This window comes from Dipodomys ordii, unplaced genomic scaffold, assembly GCF_000151885.1.
Source record: "Dipodomys ordii isolate 6190 unplaced genomic scaffold, Dord_2.0 Scaffold95, whole genome shotgun sequence".
In the NCBI taxonomy this organism is placed as follows: domain Eukaryota; kingdom Metazoa; phylum Chordata; class Mammalia; order Rodentia; family Heteromyidae; genus Dipodomys; species Dipodomys ordii.
The window spans coordinates 5,189,301-5,212,253 of record NW_012267311.1 but is presented as its reverse complement, the minus strand read 5'-3'; the positions used below and the strand labels follow the sequence as shown (position 1 = coordinate 5,212,253).

The 22,953-nt window shown below is 45.2% G+C and overlaps 1 protein-coding gene across 4 annotated transcripts in view; it reads left to right on the top strand.

Annotated features, from left to right (window-relative positions):
- Window positions 1–22,953, top strand: part of Pax5 (paired box 5) — a 173,769-nt gene that overhangs the window by 120,318 nt on the left and 30,498 nt on the right. For all 4 annotated transcript variants that reach the window (XM_013026684.1, XM_013026681.1, XM_013026685.1 and 1 more), the window contains one exon: window positions 15,162–15,263. In XM_013026684.1, the coding sequence (XP_012882138.1) occupies window positions 15,162–15,263 (102 nt within the window). The remainder of the gene's footprint in view (window positions 1–15,161; window positions 15,264–22,953) is intronic.

Genomic DNA, 22,953 nt, shown 5'->3' with positions numbered 1-22,953 from the left:
CATCATCCCAGATCCAAGGCTGTTGGTGGAAAGGTGGGACCAGCAGGTTCCAGGGTGCCCAGGCCAGACCCTCTTACCCAGGGGTGCCCCCCCCAGCCTGCCGGGTGCTCTCATTATGCCTCTCACATGGTCAGGAGAGACAGGAGCAGCAATTGAGTCGCCGGGTGCCTCCTGCTGGTGTATGGAATGCTGGGCAAACCACATGAGATCCCATCTCGCGCATAATGTGCATCGGAGGACAAAATTAGATTGAGAAGTAAATGGAGCCGAAAATTTCCAAAGCATTTCCCGTCAAGAAGCTGTTTGATTGCATGTTTTAATTCTCTGAGTTGTCCTGCCCAGCGAGGTTCATTTTGGTGGGGATGGCTGGAGCAGAAAGGGCTTGGGAGGGGAGGGGACTGCTGAGGACCCAGGGTTTGGGGTCAGACTGAGAGAAGAGAATCCTTTTGTGGTTGTGAATGCATGAAGCTTCTTTTCTAAGGCGGTGTGGCTATCCACCCCAGTTTGGAGGTAAGGAAACTGAAAGCCAGAAAAACTCAAATAACCAGCCTAAGGCCATACAAATTATGTGCAAGGGGTAGCATTGACTTGTGAGGCTTTTTAACTCAAGCAGAGAGGCAAGCCCTATAGCACACATCTATAATCCCAGCACTTGGGACAGTGAGGCAGGAAGATAGTGAAAGTGAGGCCCTATCCTTTTTTCTTTCTTTATCTCTTCTTTTTTTTTTTTTTGTGCCAATCTAGGGCTTGAACTCCGGACCTGGGCATTGTTCCTGAGCTTTTTGACTCAAAGCTAGCACTCTATGACTTGAGCTAGAGTTCCACTTCTGGCTTTTTTGATGCTTAAATAAAGAGAACAGCCTCACAGGCTTTCTTGCCTGGGCTGGCTTTGAATCCACAAGCCTCCGATCTCAGCTTCCTGAGTAGCTAGAATTACAAGATTCCAAGCATGAGCCACTGAGCACTCAGCTGAGACCTTATTAAGACAGGAAGGAAGGAGAGGGGAAGAGGAAGGGGAAAGGAAAGGAGAAGGGGAAGAAAAGGGGAAGGAGAAACAGAAGGCAAAAGAAAATGCTCCAAAACCAATCTAAAACTGAAGCCAATGCCAGATTATATTGTGCACTTGAATATTTCCATTTTTTATTCACCAGAAGTTTCTGTGTTCTTCCTTTTCATTCTCTTCTTCCTGTCTGTCATTCTTCCATTTCCAAAGCCCAGGAAGCCTGGGGATGGGGGTCAGGGGTGTAAAGTAATTGCTACTAACCCCGCTTTGCCAAAGTGAAAAGGGAGGCCAAGGGAGGGGCAATCAATTGCTGGTAGAAAAGAGAGAGAGAGAGAGATCAGATGATTCTTGTGGCATATCTGTCCTGTCCCTCTACCTGGCCCTGCCCGTGGGCTCTAGGAGGCTCGAGAAACCTTGCTGACTTGGGCCTGAAAAGATGCACCATTCATAGAACTGCATACACAATCAGTGTCTAGCTCTCTTCATCAGCAATGGTAGTACCCTGGATTCCACGAAGGAAAACCAGAATCCATTTCTTAAGCCTGAGGGATGTTCTGTGATGAGACTGGGAAGAAGCAGGAAAGGAAAAACAAGGGAAAGGAAATTTGGAGTGGGTACTTGGTGGTTCTAGGACCTGGCCTGGCTGTGCACAGATCTCTGAACAAGGCCTTGCTCTACTGGGGCGTCTTTCACTTCCTGTAGACCGGCATTTCATTGTATCTAACTATAAAGTCTTTTTTAGAGGAATAGGTGGTTGTTGTTGTTTGCTGTTTTTTGAGACAGGATCTCACTGTGTTGCCCTGGCTTGTCTTGAATGAGTGGACTTAAGGAATCCTCCTATCTTAACTTCCCGACTAGTGGGGACTACAGGCATCTATTACCATCTGAGTTTGCTTGCTCCCTTCCCCTCCCTCCTTCCCTCTCCGCTCCTTCCCTCCCTACCTTCCATGCTGGAAACAACTCAGACCCTTTCACATGCTAGGCAAGTACTCTACCACTCACATCTTGCAGCTCTTTCATTTATATATTATTTTAAGAGATGGATTCTCATTAACTTTGCCCAGGCTGGCCTGAAGCTTGAGGTCCTCCCGAGTTGCTGGATCTAAAAGTGAGCTGCACCATGCTTGGCTTGGGTGTCCTTTGATACTGCAGAAGTTTTCCAGCCACTATGAAGGTAGCTCACAGAACACGGAGTGTCTGCCTGTTGCTTAGCCCAGCTCAATCCTCACTTCCGGGCCCAGACTTCCCACCTTCCAACGAGCTGCACCATCTCCCCAAGCTTGAGGAAGCTCAGAGTCTGTCATAAGCACCTCCACCCCTCAGGACTCTTCCACTGAATGAAGGTAGACAGTAGGTCTACTCATGCTGGCATATCCCATTCCCACTCAGCCCAAGCCCCTCTCTAGCTCCTCCTTTCCGCTCAGGCCCTCCTTCTTCAGGCAGGCTACAGGCCAGCAGCAGGACTTCCTTTATTGTTTACTCTTTACCCACTGTGAGACTTTGGGTAGAATCTATGCCTCTTTGAGGCTCAGTTTCCCCCACTGTGGGCACCAAGATGGTAAGTAGCAACTTGAACCCAGGCCTGTCTGGTTCACATGCTGGTTTCCCTCTGGTGCTCCTCATTCAGGAAAGACCCACTCTACCCAAGTTTGCAATGAGTGAAGTTCTTCCATTTCTGCAGTCCAATCTAGGGCTCCTGATGGCCCATGAGAGGCAAGGTAGGGTGATTGGCTGCATTTTACAAGAGAAATTAAGATCAGAACTGGCAGTGGCTTGCAAACTAGAGTCCCAGCCACTCTCTTAGAAGAAGCCTGTAGATAAAGGAGCCCTGGTACCTGACTTGGCTTCCCTGGAAGGGGAAGGCCCTTTGACAGCCCGCAGCGCCAGCCCAGAATCTCGATTTAATGCATGTTCTCTGAAGCACATTAATTTGCTACGCACCCTGGGAGATACCTCTGCAGGGTGGCCTTGGTTTTCTATGGAAAGTCAGGCACCTGCACAACCTCCCTCTCACATGGAGCCTCAGGAGTTGGTTGGATGCCAATATTGAACTCACTGTTTGAGTGTGGGATCTGGTATTCCAAATACCAGCATTATCTAGCTGGGTTTCTCAGCTCCAGGCCTGGCTCCATGACATCTATCTTTGGCCTTCAGGACTAGAAGCAGATAGGCCATGACTCTGGTTTGGAATTGTTATGAGCCTAAGTCCCTTTCTAAGACAGAGGCTCCAACCTGGGCCTTGGTAGCAGTGTGTGTATATGTGTGCACTTGGGTCCTAGGACTTGAACTAAGGACCTGGGTGCTGTTTCTAAGCTTTTTTTCCCCTCAAGGCTAGTACTCTATTACTTGAGCCACAGCCTCACTGGCTTCAAATCTCAATTCTCACATCTCTGCCTCTTAAGTAGCTAGGATTATAGGTGTGAGCCATTGGCACCATTTTAAAATTACAATTACTTGCACTTATCAATGGTTTGTCATATTAGTTTTTTGATAAGATGTACACAATCATGTTGGAAGACATCTTTCAATCTCCTCTGATGACAGCACCCAGGCTTAACTTTGTGATCGTGTCCTATTGACCCTCCTAATACAGCTGAGAGTCTCCGGAAGTCTGTAAGCCAATGCTGGTGCTGCCACCATGCACCAGACTCCTGAGGTTTGGACACTCAGGCTGGCTTATATTGTTTTCCTGTTGCTGGCCTTGCTGCTCACCTCTCACTCTCCTAATATCAGCTTGCTTGGCTCTTTAGAAGTCTCTTTCCCCTTCTGATTTATCTCCCTTTTAATATTCTCGATGAAGGGGTAGAAGCAAAACCACTGAGCTTATTGGAACTATGTACCAACGAAGATTAGGCTTGCTGTAGTTGGACCAAGAGCGACTTTAGGACAGGCTTTGTGTCTTCCTTGTAGCTACTCATAGGGAGTCTAGGGGCTGTAGCTGTTGGATGGTGCATTTCAGACAGGCAGGGCTAGATGCTACTGAGGGTCAGGTAGGGGTAGGGGCTGGTGTGACCATGAGTTTTAAATATGTGCTCCTGCATTGTGAAGCTGTTGTGGAAACCAAGAAGCTTCTCCTGTGACAGCTCAGGCTGAGAGTCAGGGACAGGGAGGAGCCTCGCATGTCATGAATCTTAGATTCATTATTATCTCTCCTTCTAGACTGTGAGAGAGCCCCTTGGGGCACAGACTGTGGCTGGGTCTTAAGAATAAGTTAATTTTAAATCGAAACGTTAATTTTAAACGAAGGATAATACATGCATGCTGTTAATATTCAAACCATACAGAAAAAAATGAAGTAGAAAATAAATCTCTTTCCTTCAACCTCGCCTCCCATCCACAGTGCTTTTCCCCAAAGCTAAGAGGCTTAGGTATACTTCAATAACATTTTACTCATCTCTTAGGATATAGATCATATCTATCTTTATTAGCACAATTGGAATAGTACTGAATACAATGTTCTTCTGTACTTTGTTTCATTCATTTAATAATACAGTGTGGAGGGCTTTTAATAGTCCTCACATTCAAATGAAGCGGATGACTTTTCAAAACTGTATAATATTCCATCATAGGGGACGTATTATTATTTATTCTAACCATTATGATACTCAGGTGGATCCCTTCTTTCCTTCCTTCCTTCCCACTAAAAAAATTACATTTAATCATATTAAATGTGAATCTTGGTGTACTTTTTGTGCATTTCCACAGGTGATGGTCTAGAACTAGAATTGCTTGTCAAGCAGAAGGTGCCATTGTGTACTTTGCAATTGGCCTATTGAACAGAAAACAATGGGTGCATGTTTTTCCAGAGCAAGGACTCTGAAATCAGGACCTCACTTGGCAGCCAGCTTCTACATGCACTAGCTGGGTAACTTATTTTCAAGTTGGGTGTTATGAGGATTATGTTTCTCCGAGTGGCTGTGATACTTGGATGATGTACACACAAAGTGCTTAGATGAACAGTGCCTACATAAACGATGTTGTGGTTATTACTATTATTATCATCTTTGGGTCCCCCTGAGTACTCTAGAAGGTGCTTAGAACCTAGCAATATCAGATAATGCGCGAATGAGTGAATGAAGACAAGAACCAGCACAGAGTTGGGGAATGTCCTGCTGTGAATACTGCATTTTTCCTGTCCCTGGACCAGGGCCTGTCCTGGCTGGAAGCCTGGAGCCCACAGAGCAGTAGAACTGTACTACCTATTATGCAGCCTTACTGTTTAGCACCCTTTTACAATATTAGATCAATAGTTGCTACTTTTAGGAAGATCATGCCATCAATATATGTAGAAATTTGACCAAGTCCTGGCTTCTACTCTCAAATGCCAGCAGATGAAATTCAAGCATTCTTCCAAAACTATAGCGTAAGACTGGAGTTTGATAGCTCCCTGTGGTGCCAGGAAAGCAGTCAAAGTCTATTCAAATGAAGGAATGGGAAGAGCTGACCATCACCTAGTTAATAGTTTTCTGAAGACTGAGTTCTCAGTTTTGTTTTCCTGATACTACAAATCCTGATCACATTTTTAGTCAGGACAGTTAGAGGGAAGCCAGTCAGAACTAGTTACATGTGAGGAGTAGGTAGTTCAGGAAAAAGAAATGAAGGGCTATTATTTCTGGGTAACTAATACCACCTAAACTAATAGTTAATAAGCCTGTCATGGAGAGCCTGTCAGATTGCTGGGATGAGTGGATGCAGTTCAAGCTCATCTGCAATTAGCATGTCTATTGTCTGTAGGCAGAGGTGGGCTGTTAAGACAGGATTGTCTTCTCTCTCTGAAATATCCCCTGGGAAGCTCCTTGGAGCTACACACCCTTTACTAGTGGCAGATCTGAACAAAAAAGGACTCCTGAGCAGCCCATATGAATTTGTCACACATCTCAAATGCCAGCTGGAACAGTGGGCCTGGTGGTGTATGTAGCACATGTACACATTCAGTGAGATTTGTGACTCAGAATTGATTCTGTCCTCAAATCCCCAGCATTACACTGTTTCTTTCCCCTCCACCAATGTGACAGTTGTCCATCTGTTCCGGTGCTTGTTGAAAATCCTCAGCTCATGTCAGCATCAACAGGTGTCAATATATACTTTTTAAAGAAAGTTTTACATATGTTGTATGTTACATTTCTATTATGGTAACAAGATGGCCTAAAACAATTAATTCATAAAGAGAAAAGGTTTATTTAACTCAGTTCTGGAGATTCCAGACCAAGATTGGTGGACTCCAAGATTGTGGTACTTGGGCAGAAGTGCTAAATGGCAGTAGAGGGGAATAGGTGTCAGAGAAAACAATCAACTCATGATAGAAGAAGCAAAAAATAAAAAGAGAGAGGCCAGGCTCCCACAATCCCCTTTAAGGACATGTCCCCATGATCTAAGGACTTTCCACTACCCCCAACTCCTAAGAGTTACACCACTTCCTACCCAGAGACAGAGCCTTTAACATCTTTGTGTGTACTTATCCAAGCCATAATATAATTCTTATGCAAATGTAAAAGTAAATTTAATCCTATTTTTAATCAATGAGGAAATCTTTGAAAAGGTAATATTGGTTCCAAGAACATTTCAGGAGCAGGAGTTTATTCTCTCTTCATCAGGAGAAGTGTGTGCTTGGAACAGACCCAAGGCCTTAGTAACCATGCTAGCTAGGCAAGTACTCTACCACTGAACTGTACCTCTAACCCCTCAGGAAAAACATTAAAAAATTAAAATATTAGGATAAGATTAGTAGATTCAAAATCAAATTGTTAATGTCCTACACAGCATTACAGCTCACCCTTTCAGAGTAATTTTTCTCACTTGATAGAAATCTGCACATTAACATATAACTTCACAAGGCTGGACTGCTACTCCAATAGCAAAGAACTCATTAAGCACAGATGTCCTCCAGAGTCACAATCCTTGGGGCTGCCTATGGATTAATGCCCCATGACACTGAGCGACTCTGCATGCTGCCCACCTTTGCAACCTCTTGCTTCAAGTTGTAAATACTGTTTCTTAACTCACGGTGCAGAAAGGTTTCCTGTGGCTCTGATGGTGAGACAGGGTCTTTGAGGAAGATGTCAGACATATGCAGCGGGAGAAACATCTGCAGTGCTGAGTGGACACAGAATTTTATTGCTGTCACTGAGTGGACTTGGGGCCAGAGAGGACAGGGAAGACTGGGAGAAGTCACTGTGCTATGGAGTAGGGGACACTGAGGAGACAGAGTCAGGAAGAGCTAGACACAAGGAAGGATAGGTACTTTTGAAGCCACAGTGATTAGGAGGCTGTGGCTGTCACCCACAGAAATGAGGATGGCAAGAGCGTAGGGAGCCATCTTCTTTAGTACTATGGCCATTTTACCAGCAGGGAGGATGCCTATATGGCAGTGCCTGGACACCACGCAGATTTCATGTTCCTGAGTAGGTGGGGTTGGTAGGTGTGGAGACACAAGGGCTTTGAGTGTGGATAAAGGTGGAAATGTGCCCTTTGGGCACTTCCTCTGGCCCTCGGGGTATATTTTAAAAAACGACTTGCTAGCATTCACATTGCAAAAGATTCCCAGATAAAATAAAACTAGATGAAAAACAGGGCTCTAGCTTCTCTGAAAACTGTTCGTATGAGCCAAGTGCCATAATCCTAATTACTCAGGAGGCTGAGACATAGAAGGTCAAAGTTTGAAGCCATCCCAAGCAGCAATGTTAACAAGACTCTATCCAGTTAACCAGCGAAAACCATGCTAGAGGTGTGGCTTAGGTGACAGAGCTGAGTGAGCAAGTTGAGCAAGTATGGGGCTCCTGAGTTCAAGCTCTGGTATCAGAAGAAAAAAAAAATCCTGAGAAGGGATGAGCTTCCTGGCCAGGTATCTGCACCCACTTTTGATGATGAGGCCTATGGCAATTGGCATGAAAATCAACAGCTCTAGCTCCTCCTTGAACTTTCTTTCCTGGAAATATGAAAACCGGATTGACCCTTAGCTTTCTGTCACTGGGCACAATTCAGAGACCCCAGGGAGTGTTGCAGTGGACAGGAAAGCAGAGGTCAGGGTGGACAGATGCTGTGTGACCCTTCACTGCAGTGGCTAGTACCTACCTGCCTCACTTTCCATCCACAATGGATAAAGGAAATGACTGACTTAGAGAGGCCTGAAGTAGAAAGAACTCTGAGAGGCCACCCATTCCCACTATTTTAGTGTCCAGATGGGAAAAGTGCTCAGAGAGGGGGCAGAGCTTTCCTAAGATCACACAGGAAGTCATTGCTGCCTGGGATGTCCCAACTTCCTGGGTGTAAAGAGTCCCTAGCAGATACAATTACCAGTTTTTCCAAGGTCCTTCTCTTCCCTAACTACCATAGTCTCTTATAGTGGTGGCCTTGTGTGTGGAGCCCATCCTCCTCTGGTTAGGATTTCCCCCGTGGCACTGTTGAAACCAAGGTTGGCAGCCCTGCTTTGTTCTTGAAGCTGTGGCCAGCGTTCTGTCCCAACCTCATCTCATTCACAACATGTAACTGCTGGCCTTGGCTCTCTCACTCCCACGAAATCAGGTAGTCAGAGTTTGGCGGATGCCCTGTGGTATTCAAAGTGAAGGGTTTGGACATTGTCACAGTAATGAATTCTGCAAGGGTTTGAAACCAGGATCTGGAGGATCTCCATGTCATGTGTCTAGAAGTGACAACCCCCAGTGGTTAATTACTGCCACACGATGAGAACTGAGCTGGTAGCAAAATGAGATAAGTTCATTATGAGCTAAATTTGAAGTTAATTGGATTCACATTCCCCCCATTAGCAGACATGGAATGTGCCTACCTAGAAATGGGCTGCCCAAGAGACAAAGTTGCATCAAATCAGAAACCAATAAATCAGACCATGCTGTTTGGCTGAGTTCATGACTGACAAAGGGCTTTCAGAGATGTTGGTGAGAAGGACCCTCAGGTTCCTTGAGCTGAGTAGAACCATTAATGTTATCTTGGTGGAGATCTGAGCAACTACTGTGTTCCAGGCCGGGGATGGCAGGTCTTGATCTCTGGGGACCTCCAGTTCAGAGACAGATGGAGAACCCAATGTGCTAGGAATATGGTAGGATCTGGTGCCAAATGCCTGAGCTTAGATGAGGGTCCAGTTCTTGTGAACTGTGGAAATTTAGACACAGGTTCCAAAACCTCTCTGCATTTTAATTTCCATCTATAAAATGAGGATAATGCCTTAGTGAGCTTTTAGAGATTAAATGGAGTCAATTTATCTATAAAACACCATGTATTTAGAACATGACCTAGTATTATGTACTTGTGCCTGGCATTGAATAACATGTTACAAAAATGTTAGCCATCATAGTTACTATCAGTTATGAGACCTGTGGCACATCAACTACCTGGAGCCTTCACTTCCTATTCTGTGAAATGGGTATCACAACACCATCTATATGGTTGCTGTGTTGAAAGAGATAGAATTTGTCAAATGCTTGGCTCAGTCTGTCATCTGCTAACAGGGCACACTGCTGTCCTGGTGGCCAAGACTGGAAAGAAATGAAACTCATATGACAGCCAGTCCTGAGCAAAGCCTCACCAAGGCTACCAGCATCCCAGGGAGGCCTGGTAACCCATCCACCGCAACATTAGGGTCCGTCTAGGGTTGTAGGACTGAAGCTTTATATTCATAGTGAACTTGCTCTTGGTGTATATGTTCTCAGGCCAGTAGGAGCTTTCCCAGTAGGGCTATGGAAGACTGGTGAACTGAGTTCTTTTCAAAGATGGGGTGACTGAAACTGGCAAGGGGGCATTTATAGAGAGGGAGTATGACTTGCCTTGAGTTGTATGCAAGTTCAGAAGCAAGAGTGGGACTGAAATAAATCAAAGTGCCGTGGGTAGCCTTCTTGTCCTGCCCCATAGATAGCAATTGAGTACATGCAGTGTACTAGGTGCTAGAGCCTTGCCCTCAGAGCTCTAGGTGTGCCAGATTTACTTTGTGAGTTTTATCCTAAATGAGCATGATACCTGTTTTAGTTTTGCACAGTCTTTGACCCTACTTGCTTTTCTGCTTTAACCTGCTTACCCCTCCCTGCTACCTAACTCCATCCACCTTCTTCACCTACCCCCTCTCCCACCACCAATGTCTTACCCCACCAATGGACACTCAGGCTGGATCCCAACCACCTGGGTTTAAAGAAGGGATTTTCATGAAGCTTACATGATGATGGTCTGATCCTCACAGGGTTGCTAGGATGATTAGGTGAGTTAATATATGTAAGAGTGTTTAGCATTAAATAGAGCTGTTAGATCATTCAAAGTGCTACCACTTGCAGCTTGTCTGTGTGCTGTCTTGTGTGATGCTTTCTTTGCATTGGGATAGGGGTCAGAGGCACAGAAGGACCTTCAGCAGGTAGATACCGCAAGGACTTTGAAGTATCTAGAAAAGGTCTCCCCAGAAGAACAGGCTTTCAAAGTGGGGACTTGGAGATTGGGCAGAACAATATTTAACTGATAGGAATGTCAGGAAGATTTAAAAGTAGGACAGTCTGAGCAAAGGCATGGGGGAGGTACAGGAGCTGGCACTGAGAGCAGTCATTGACAGGGCTCAAAAAGACCACCTATGGGGCACGGATTAAGAAGGTCCTAGGACAAAGACTGTTCTTAAATAGGTGGTAAAAGTTACTGAATGTAGAAAACCCACAGTTATGGACAGCTATTATCTGCCTGTTGTACCAGCATTTTCACTGGTTTTCATGGATAAACCAGCTCTCAGGACTTTTCATGTCAAGACATATACAGCTAATGGGAATGTGGGGATTTTTTCCCTTCCATATTTATTCCTCTTTTGTCTCCATTTCACCTTACTGTATTGTCTGAAGACTTCAGCACAATTTTCAGTGATCATGTTAATAATAGGCTTTCTTGACATATTTTTGATTTAGGAATTTATCAGATATTTCAACAATGAAATATATTGACTTTAGGTTTTAAAATCAATAGAAGATCAAAGAAGTATATTTTAATACTCAATAAAAAGTGAATACTGAATCTTAGCCAGTACCTTTTCCAAATCTATTATAATTATTTGGTTTCCTTCTTTGATACATTAATATGAAATCCTGACCAATGTTTTACTATCAAACCATCCTTGCATATCTAGAATAAACTTCATTCGTTCATCAACTATATTGTTTCTCTAATAGTGCTCAACCAGTGTGTTAGTAGTTTTAGTACTACTAATAAATTAATAGCAGCAAGAATGAAGAAATTAAACAATTTGCTTCTATACTAATATATCATGAGAGTACTAATGAATTATGAGATATAAAGACAAACATCTAGTTGCAAAACTACCAACTAGGTGTTGTGATTTTTTTTAATATCAGAATTATTCTAACCTGATGAAATAAATCAGTAAGTTTCTTGGTTTAACATGTTATGGAACAAGTTAATAGTTGAGAATGTATCTCTTGAAAATTTAAAAGAACGGGGCTGGGAAGGTAGCTCAGTGGTAAAGCACTTGCCTTGCATGCCTGAGGCCCTGGGTTCGATTCCTCAGCACCACATAAGCAAAAAGAAAAAAAAAGCCGGAAGTGGCGCTGTGGCTCAAGTGGTAGAGCACTAGCCTTGAGCTGAAGAGCTGAGGGACAGCGCCCAGGCCCAGAGTTCAGGCCCCATGACCAGACCCCCCCCAAAAAAAGAAAATTTAAAAGAACTTAATGTAAACAAAAATAAGCAAAATTTGTACAAGAAGCTAAATGGTGAGGTACTTATTTTGAGAAAAGACTATTTTCCTAAGTCTTTCTGTTGTCATATCTACTGTTCTTGAGTTTAGTATTGCTAATTCATGTTTTCCTTAAATGTAAGGAGGTCAGGTGCTCCTAAAATGTACCTTTTAAGCTGAGATTTCCAGATTTGCTAATGAAGAGTGCATTTTATTCTTTTATATACACTCTCTTGTATCTCTGGTTATATCTTCTCTTCATTCCTTTTCTTCATTCATTTTTTATCTTGACCCAGGTTTGTCTATCTTATTGGCCTTTTAAATTAGGTTTTACTTGTTATATCTGTTCTGTTTCCTAATCACTTTTTACTTTTATTTTTTATTGATTCCTTCTTACTCCTTACCCTAGGTTGCTTTTATTGCTTTTTTATCTGGCTTTTTGAGTTGAGCGCTTCAGTGAGGCTCTGATTTTCTAAACCTTTGCTTGAGGGATCAAGGTTTTAAGCATGTGTACAGTGGCAGAAACTGTTAGCTAAACAATACCAAAAGGGCAACCCCCTACTGAAGGAAGAACCCAATCCCAGGAGGCAGGAGCACTGGACTCCAGGTCCATCCTTGCTCAGATCTAATGAGTGTTGATGCGTAAGTTCATTCCCTACTCAATGTCTTCTTCCACCAAGCAGCTGGAAGGGTGTTGGTAGCCATACAATCATATTCCTGTCAAGATAGTGCCCATCTTTTAGGAAGCAGGCTGGGCATTTATCTCTTTGTGTCCTAGCCTCCCTGCAACATGCTCATCGGTAAAAAATAAATGATTCAGTTTCCTTCTGTGAGATACAACCGAGAAGTAATAGTGACAGTATACAGTTTGAGAATTAGTGGAGCCTCTGGACTTGTGTCCAGAAACAGAGACTGCCCTACTTCAAGGCAGTGAAGTGGGGAGGAGTGGCTAGCTGTATGAACTTTAACACTGTAGTCTGGAACAAGTTGCATTTTCCTCTAAGTTGGGGATCCTGTCAGTACCTTACCTCCTAGGATTGTTGAGTGACTTAACCATTAAAATACTTAGGATACCATTTGGTGTTTTATAGTTGCAATGTATGTCTTTATCATTGTCATCATCAGGGTGTGAGCTTGGTGGGGAGGGGAGACAGTTTATTAAAGCAACTTTGCCATTGGTTGTCTTTTCTCCCTGTCATACCATCTGGCCACTGGCATCTTAATCATATACTGAGTATGTAACTTGCATGTGCTCTGTTGCTTCCGATGCCTTTTCAGCCACCCTGGGCCACTGACATTCTGTGCCATCTGCTCCCCCTACTCATGGTAGAAAGAAAGCTCTAGGCTGATGTTAAGAAATGGGCTGAAGTACCTTTTCTGCCACCTGTCCCTGTAGGACATGAGCCAGTTGTTCCCCTTCCCTACCTTAGGTCTCAGTCTTTGCACCAGGCAACAGGGGTTGGTTAATAAGAGCTCCTAAGAGCCCTTCTTGCATTGGTTCTTGAGCATGGACAAAAGAGACTGTTACTGGCTTCTGTTTCCTTAGTAAGACTAAATCTCTCATTCACCCAGCAAATACCCAAGGTCTATGCAATTCCAACCCTGGGGAAAAAAGATCTGATCCCTAGAGTTTCTACTTTACAGAGAGAAGAGCTGCCATAGAGGTCTGTGGATATTTGATTGAAGGAAGAGAGGAGAGGCACAGGAGGGGTAGTCAAGGCAACCTTAACTCACCCGTGGCCAGTCTTATTGGCTTCAGTTTTTTTTAATCCCTGCTCTCATGGGGAGCCATATTAGCTCTGATGGATGCAGTGGGGGATGGAGGCTATGAGAACTAATCTTTCTCTAATGATGACTCAAGTTAAGAGATCTGAGCCAGGATGACCAACCCAAAACTAGGGAAGTGACGAGCAGAGTCAGGGAAGGACTTCTGTCTGGTGTTGCCTTGTGTTCTGGGAGGTTCTGGAAAGTAGACAGAACTGTGAAATGAAACATCTTCTGAGTGCTGCTAGTCAGTCTTTGAACGATGGCACTAGAAGGCCTTATTTATTTATTCAGATAACATTCACTGGCTCTCACCAAGGGCTTGCTTGCATTCTTTGGAAAACATTGGTTAGAGATGGCCTTCTTCTTGTGGCTACCTACTAGTAGGTCTGGGCTCCAAGACATCTACCTATGTTTCCAGGCTTCAAGGAGGCTACTATATGCTACACAGACCCATCTGACTCTGTATGGTCAGCAGTCACTCACCTCTATCTCTTAGCTTCTTCTGGTTCCCCCATAACCTCCCTGTCATCACTGTCCATATTCAGAGGAGACCAAGGTTCCACCTTCCCTCCCTAGTCCCAGGGCCACTTCATTTCCCACTACTTCTTGGGATGGCTGATAAGGGTACTTGTCTTTCTTTTTAGGACAACTGCTAGTCCTCCATAGGCTAAGGTCCTCTAAGGTCCAACATCAATCACAACAGTGTGATCTCTCAAGGCCCATGTGACAGTGTTACCCATGATGACTTTGCTATATAGAACTGGCAAGAGAGTTTGAGGGGCTGTGGGCCCTTTCCCTAAGAGACAGGCAGCTCTCAACCCTGTGTCTCTTATGGTGTCTCCATTCTTTCTGATCTACATTCAAGCACATTTGAATGCTTGACTGGTTTATGGATTTACTCAGAACTATAAGCCTGCAAGAGCTGGAGTCTCACCACTGGAGTGCTTATGGAGCAGGGCCTTCACCTATACATGCCAGGGCCAGGACCACACTTGGTGGGAGGAGCTCTTTGCATCATCACTGAGTGAAGGACAGCTCTGGGCCAAGGTAGGAGACACCAGTACAGGGCAAGATTTGGAACTGGAAAGTGTGAGGCAGGAATTTCCCTGCCCACCCACTGTCAAAGGACAGGAGGGAGACATGGGGGCAGGAGGGAGCACAGGAACAGGTCTGTGAAGGTTGCGATGGAGACAATGTGCAGCTGGAGGATGAGGATCTGCATGTTGAATACCCATGAGAAGCAATGGGGCAGAGGTAGAGAAGTCCAAGTTGTATTCCAAGAGAGGACAGCCTGGTGTCCTCAACATCAGTCACAACAGTGTGATCTCTCAAGGCCCAGGTGACAGTCTCATCCATGATGACTTTGTTACACAGAACTGGCAAGAGGGTTTGAGAGTTTGGAGGCTGTGGGCCTTTCCAATAGAGATGCTGTGTGACATCTCTATTGTCCCTGCCCCATGGATGGGCCTCAGTCCTGGCTTGTTGGCTTTTGCTAAGCACAGTGAGGATGACTGGAGATGTGTGTGTGTGTATATGTGTGTGTGTGTGTGTTTCAGAGAGAGAGAGAGAGAGCACATATGAGCATGCATGAGCAATGGGGGAAGCTGAGGGCACATTGGTGTTCAGTGACCAGACGTGACAAATGTGCAGACGTGTCTGGGATGCTGGGATGAGCAGCTGGCCATGGAGATGCTCACCCAGTGATTTGTTGCTTTGATTCCTCAGGCCGCGACTTGGCGAGCACAACCCTCCCCGGGTACCCTCCACACGTCCCCCCCGCTGGACAGGGCAGCTACTCTGCACCGACACTGACAGGGATGGTGCCTGGTGAGTTTGCACTGTTGGCGTCTCCACAGCAGGCAGCGGACGGGGTTTCGGTGGGAGGGAAGCCCCCTGAACAGCCCAGCTGACCTCCACACATCTGGGAAGCAGTCCTGAATAAATCAGTAGAAGTCGGCTCAACCTGTTTCCTGCAGCTGAGTCTTTAGTGGGACTGCACTGGGGAGGACATCAGACAGAGGGTACTTGTCTGTCACTCAAGCAGCCTTGTTGGCCACATGGGGAATCTGAACATAGAAGGATCCAGGGCCAGCCAGTAAGGAGGTTCCCCTGACCTTTCTTCCTTCTGCTGACTGTCACCCCCTCTCCCTAGTGTATGTGGTATAACCAGTCAGAAGCCTCTAAGGTGTCTTTGGTGGCCTTACTCTTTGAGGGTGAGATGATATGTTCAAGACAGTCAGGTTGTTGATGGCCTTGTCATTTGATTCTAAACTGAACACCATTGAGACCTGATCTCCTCCATCCAGTGATATGTCAGTTTCAGAAAATCTGAAAAGGAGAGACATCATATTATGTCTTCTTGCATCATGGGGACAAAGCAAGATAGTATTGTGGTGCTGTGGGCTGTATATTAAGGGAATTAGCATAGCAGAGATACCCACGGTGTTCTTTTATAAAGCATATGTTTTTAAGCACAAGAAAAATTGAATCTCTATGGGATGTTGTCAGACTGTTTTCCTGGGCAGCATTGTCACCGGCTGGAGTCATTTGTAGAGGCCACATGCCCCTTTTCCATGCCTGGGAATTCTAAGGGCTGATTTTCTCCAAACCCACACCACTGTCTCCCATCCCCTGACTCCATAACTACTTTCTCTTTGGAGCCTCAAAACCATTACTCTGAGAAGTAGAAGGGTCCATTCATCCCACTTTATTAACAAGGAAATCAAGGCCAGAAAGAGGTTGGGACATGCTAAATCACCCAGCAAGTGGAAGGCCAGGTGACACCAGAAGCCAATTAGAAACACTCTTATACCAGGTAAGAAAGATTCCCCACTTTGGGGAGCCACTTCTTAGAAGTCTGCACTCTCAGGGCAGTGCCCCTTGTCTCCAGGGAACAGGGAAAGTATACCCAGCCAAGGGGCCATGCCTGTGCCCTTTCTCCCAACCCTGGAGCCCCTTCCAGTTTCATCCTCAGGGCTGTTCTTCTGAAGACAGCCCATGTCACTGGATGATCGCCTTTTGTCGGGAGGCTGACAGAGCTTGAATGTGAGGCCTAGGTGTCCCACAGGTGTGTGAGGTCCCTCACGGTAAAGAGTGGAGCCAGGGTTGCGGAGAGCAGTGTGTCAGGTGATGGTCAGGTGAGCATTTCCCACACTGCATACCCTGGCATGGAACACCAAGGAGCCCCAGAATTCTAAATTCCAGCCCAGCCATCTAGATTGTGTTGAAGACATGTTTAACAAGGTGGGAGGATGAAGCATATTTCATTTAACGGTTTGTTAGCCTGATTTATGCCTTTTAAATTTGAGACATATGGGCAATGGCCTCTGAGTGCACTCTTGCCCTGGGCCTTGCCAATGCTGGTGAGGCCTGCCAGGTTCCCCAGCAAAACCTGTGCCTTTCTGCTGCTAGAGGAAAACACGCACACCCTCCCCACCCTGTCCCCCTAATGCACACCTTTGGATCCTCATTGTCCAACCTTTAGCAAGGTAGGATGGATCCCAAGCCACATGCAGGAATGACCCTGCTCCTTTATGGAGCATTTTGTAGGGTGCAAAGTACTTTTATCTAGCAAACCCATGGAGTGAGCCAGCTCAGTTAATCTCAGTTTCTAGGAGGGCTGAGACCCAGAGAAGTCAGGGAGCTTTCGAAGGCTGCTCAGTTTATGGATGGAAGACTTGACCCCAGTAAGGCTGCCCTGCTCAGTGCTGCCCATGGCTTTCTAAGTCTATGGACTCTAGCTTCTCAGGGATGGTAGGAGGACAGGCAGCAGCAGCCGGGACCCCGTCCCAAGGGCATGTTAGCAGGTAAAGCTGAGGCCACCTCACTGGCCCTCCAATGCCCCAGTGCAAACACCCAAGTTTGTCTAAACATAACCTGTCCTCTGGCCTCCTGATTCTTATAGCCCTAATTACCAGGCTCCATATACAAATGGCTATGGGCCAGGCAGAGTTCCCAGTGGGATGGCAGCTCCTCATCCATTAATGGTGGAACCAAGAATCACAAAATCAAGCAAGGGCATAGATTAACTAGGCTGCTGGCAGCAACTGGACAGGAATGACCACAGAGTCTTCTGGGACTCAGTCTCCTGGAAGAGGGAAGGTACATAGTGTAGAGACAGAAAACAGAAATTTAGACAGCAGATCTGCTACACAGAAGCCCCTGACTTCCTCCGTGTGTGTGTGTGTGTGTGTATGCGCGTGCGCGTGTGCATGCACGTGTGTGCGCACATTGGTCCTTGGGCTTGAACCCATGGTCTGGGCACTGTCACTGAGCTTTGAGCTTTCTTGCTCAAGGATAGTGCTCTACCACTTGAGCCACAGCTCCATTTCTGACTTTTTTGGGGGTGTTTAATTGGAGATAAATTTCACAAACTTTCCTGCCCAGGCTGGCTTTGAATGGCGATCCTCGGATCTCAGCCTTCTGAGTAGCTAGGATTACAGGTGTAAGCCACCAATGCCCTGCTTGATTTCCTCCTTGTATCTCTGCCTCCATTCCTCCATCTTTGTAACTCCCTTCTTTCCTGCTCCTTCTCTTGCCTGGCTGTGTGCTTTCTCTTCTCCTGCACCTGCAGTACTCAATGCCAAGCCCAGTGTCAGAACTGGGGTTCAGACTCAACAAGTACAGCCCTTAGTTCCAATTCCTTAGTGCCCCAGCGATCATACTTTTGGGACTCATGTTTCTAACACTGTTTTCAACCTCTGTTTCGTGGATAGCTTGCACACATTGTCTTTGCAGGGAATGCTGCTAGCACAGAGAGGACCCACTTTACAGCAGAGCTGGTCCTGGCCTGCCTCAGGTTTCAGCATGGTCTGATTTCAACTTACCTTTCCATCTTCTTTACTCAGGCCTCCTCCCCTTCAGCCACCTGCTGAACATCTTGGATTCCTTAAAAAAATCTTTAAGTAATTTTACAAAGGGGTTACCATTTAGCATTTCAGTTTATAAGTACAATGCATTTTGATCAATTTTAGACCTTTCATCATTGTATTTTTGGATTCTTGCCAGCCAATGACCTTCTTCATCCTGGGCCCTTGACTGGAGCACTTCCCACATTAACCTCACCTTTGAGGCGGTGGTGAAATATCCCCTCAAGGCCAGTGAAACATCCCTTTCATCATGAAATGTTCTGGTATGAACTCAGAGGACTAATGGTGTATACCCATCCTCTGTGCCTAGGCTGTCATTGGGATCTTCCTAACATGGTGTACTGTCCCCAGCTTTGGCACATACTTGGTCCTTTCTATGAGTGCTGGCCAAGGAAGAGAGGCAGGAACACTATATTGCTGTGTGTGTTCGTTTCTATAACAAGTTCCAGTCTTGATGCTTTAAACAACAGAAACGTATTCTCTCACAGTCCTATAGCCCAGAAGTCTGAAATCAGTATTTCACAGGGCTGGTCACCTTTTCTCTCCCAGCTTCATGTGGTTTGGCTTTCCTTCTCATGGCTGCATTTACTCAACAGCAAGGATCTTTAATTGCTTTTAGCTACATCTTCTCATTGTTAACTCTACATACCAAAGCTCTTCCTTCTGCCCTTTTCTGAGGATGTGCATGTATTTAGAGCTCACTCAGGTAATCCAGGACCACCTCCCTGTCTCAAGTTCCTGACTTTATCACACCTACCAAGACACACCCTCTTTTGTTCTAGAAGGTGACTATCTCAGGTTACAAATAAGGACTCTTCACATAGAAGATCTCAGATGTTAGATCCTGGGCATACCACAGCCTGTTTGAGGATTTCACCTTTATATTTGTTCAGATTTCTGTCTCATAGTCTCTGAGGCTTCTGAATCTGTGAGGTGTTCCCTTCATTAGATCCCATTATAGATCCAAGGGCCTGTTGGTGTGTTTAGAGAAAACATCTGGCCAGGCTCCAGGGAAGCTGTTTATATTGCATCCTTGGCTGGGAGGCAGCTGTACTGTGACTTCAGTTTCCCGTCGGTTTCCCTGCATGGAAATCTTCTCCCTCTCATCTGCCTTAGACAGGCCATGGAATCTACTGGGAAACCAGAACCTCCCAGGCTGTTTTCCCACTGTAGGCCTTGGGAAACACTTGGCTGTCACTGCTTCCATTGATAAGTGAAGTACCATTTATAGTATTTACTTTCAGGAAACACAAAGGAAGGATTATTTCCAGGGTACAATTGGACAGTTGAACTTTGGGGCTTGAAAAAACAAATGTAACATTTTTCTATAGTAAACATGAGCTGGTTGGCCTGGACTCATGCTTGCTTTGAATTCTACCTGTCCCTCTAGCCTCCAAGTTCTTCACATCTGCATAACACGACTTCTTGTTCGTCTAAAGTGCTTGTAGATTGTTTCTGTAGCTCTGCAAATTCTGTATAGCCTTTTGCTGATTGAAGAAGGCTTATTATATCAGCTTAGGATGGGCATAGATTTTAGATTCTGTTTTCATCGAGTCTCAGCAAATGCCAAAAGTTTTGCACCAAAGGCTTTAGTGTCTTGATCGGTATAACTACTTGATTCCTGCTTGAAGGTATTTGTGCAAACTAACAGATATTGACATGGCATTTGAAACTCTTAAAAATTCTGGGCTAGGAGAAAAAACGTATAAAAAAATTCTGGGCTAGAGAGAATAGGAGGGGGAGCTCACTGCCCTTTGGCTTCGGTGAGTCTAAAAACAAGGTAAATGTCGTTGAGAAGAACCAGTCAAGGCATCACAGCCCCCCACCAAGTGCCTTACTCAACTCTTGTTTGGGGACTGAAAACAAAAATATCAGAAAGTCCTAGCATTGTCATTGTCTTCCTTCCCTGGGCTGCAGTAGATGCAGAAGCTGATTGATGAGAGGTCAGTAGAGCAGTGTATGTGCATGAACATGGTTGGATCTCTATGGTCCTAGGCACTCTACTTGCCATGGGTTGATGGTCATTATTCTTTCTAGAGCCTTGCAATTAAATTGCTCACTGAACTTTTACAATAGTTTTGATTCTCTCGAAGTAGAAGGGGAGGGGAGGGCTGAAGTGGATGCCTGAGCCTAGAGGAGAAACATGGAGTGGATTCAAGGGGAGAGTAAGGGTAGTCCCATTACGCTCCAGCAGGAGGAATGAGGCACCTGCATCTTCCCATTTCAGCACCTGTGGCCTCCTCTGCTTAAAGAACTCAACCCCTCTCTCTGCCTAGCCTGCTTGGTTCCCTTGTTTCCCCTACTCAGAGAGACCTACCCTAATGACCTAAAAATGTTAGCTTCCTACAGCTGCTAAAAACAAATTACCACTATCAGAAATACATTATCTTCAATTTTGAAATTCAAAAGTCTCACTGGCTAGTCAAGGTCAGGGCTGAGTTCTTTTTGGAAACTTCAGGGGAGAATTATGATCTTCTTTTCTCCACTTTGTAGATGCTGCCCACGAGTGAGGTTTATGGCCTCATTTGCTTCATCTTCAAAGCTGACAACATTGAGCCAAGTCATATCAAGTCATATAATGTTGTCATCTCTCTTTTCCCTGGCCTCCCTCTCTTCATAGGACTCCTGTGTGATTATATTGGGTTTATTTACATAATCCAGAATAATCCTTTTTTCTTCGGGACAGCTAATTTGGAACCTCAATTCTCTCTACAAACTTATTTTCACTTTGTCACAGAACCTTACCTAGCTAGGTATTAGGATGTTAGATCTCTTCACGTGTGTAAGGGAATATCATTCTGCCTATTACACATCATTTAAACTAGGACACCCACAATTCTTCTCTTAAGCAACCTGATGTTTTCATTCATGGCACTAAGCAAAAAAAAAAGCTGGAGTAGTTTAATGAGTGGTTTTCTTGTTGCTTTCCTGGCTTCCTTTGGGTCTGTATGGTACACAGAGTCATACAACAATCAAGGCTGTGTGTGTTGTTTACTATTACATCTTTGCTTCCTGGCAGAGTGCCTAATACCTAATAGTATTGAAGAAAAAGCAGTTGAAGTCAAACTGGAGACTTTTAGGTTGGGCTACTAATGACAGCTTAGCCCAGTCTGTGTGTCCCTACAGACTCTGAGGCTGGAGTCATACAGTCATGGATGCCGGGGCTGGCCTTGGGCTGGGAGCAGTAGGACTGGGCATCAGTGGTCATGTGATGTAGCAGTAACAGGCTGGTGGTGATAAGTGGGAACTCTGGAGTGAGACTACCTAGTTTGGAAGCATGGCCTCACGTGACTTAAAAGCAAGTTATATAACTCTGGCCCTCGTTTCCTCCTCATCCTAAAAGGGGATGACAATAATTAATGACATCATACACATAGAAAGCTTAGAACTTTACCTGGCACATATTAAACACAGCATTAGCTTGCATCAATACTCTGATAACTAGTATAGAGGTGTGAGCTAGGTATAGTGGTGAAGACAAAAGCCTGGTTGGCAATCTGCACTGGCCTAGCCTACGCAGCCTCACATCAAGAGCTTTCTAGTGGAGTTCATACCATCCATCAATGAGACAGCCACTGGAGAAAAATGTAATCACAGGGAGATATCACCAAGTGTCTAGGAGTGGTGCACACTCTGAACATCGTGTGCCTAGAGAGAGGCCCCTGGGGTGGGTGCAATTGAGAAGAACATTTTGAGCAGGGCATCAGCTTAGTTCTGAGGATCACACAGGCTTGTTTGGTATTTTATCAAAGGTAAATTATGTCCCATACATGTCCAGAGGCATGATTGAGACCAGCAAATAGTAGTCATTGGGGTACTTTGTTCATTCCTGCATAAAGAACCTTCCACATAATTAGAATGGAAGCCGTTAGAATGGGCAGGCTTTGGGAAGCCAGCAGAAGCCAGTACAAACGTGGAGGAAACTTCAGCATCAGATAGGAAGTAAGTATTCCCTGGGTATCTCTCTAGACCAAGCATCTGGGTTCTTAGTCCAAGCATGGTTGGTAGCTCTGCTTTGCCCTACCTCTGATTTCTTCTTTCCTGGTGGCTTCTGACCTTGGTGCTTTCCAAACCTTTGTCAACCTTGTCTTACTAGCACCAGATCACACACTTGTTGCTCGTCTCTGACTCTTTGCCGCCCTCTAGTGGCTACTAATCACCCTGTCACACCAGGAAGGTAGAATAAACATAACCAGTGTGAAGTTGAGGGGCTATGATTCATTCATTCTTCAAACATTTCCTGAGAGAAACTGGGGACCAGTTCTTGAATAGGAACTGCATAGCAAACACATCTGTTGCCCTCAGGAAGAGTACAATTTAGTTGAGATGGATATTCAAATACATCCCTTCTTATATGTATAGCTCAAGTAGTAGAGCACCAACCCTGAGCAAGCTAGCCAACTGAGAGTACAAGGCCCTGAGGTCAAGCCCAAGAATTGGCACACAGAAAATTCCTCTGTGCTATGCTAAGAGATAAACCCTAGGACTGTACAAAGTACCTAGGAAGCCACGGGAGGAAGCTGATAAGGTAAAGGGGCAAACAGGCATAGGGGTGAGGGGAAGAACAGGGAAGACTTCTTAAAGAGGCCATTTGAGCTGGGGCTCAAAGGATTGGTGTTCTAGTCTAACAGGACACCAGAAGTGCATAA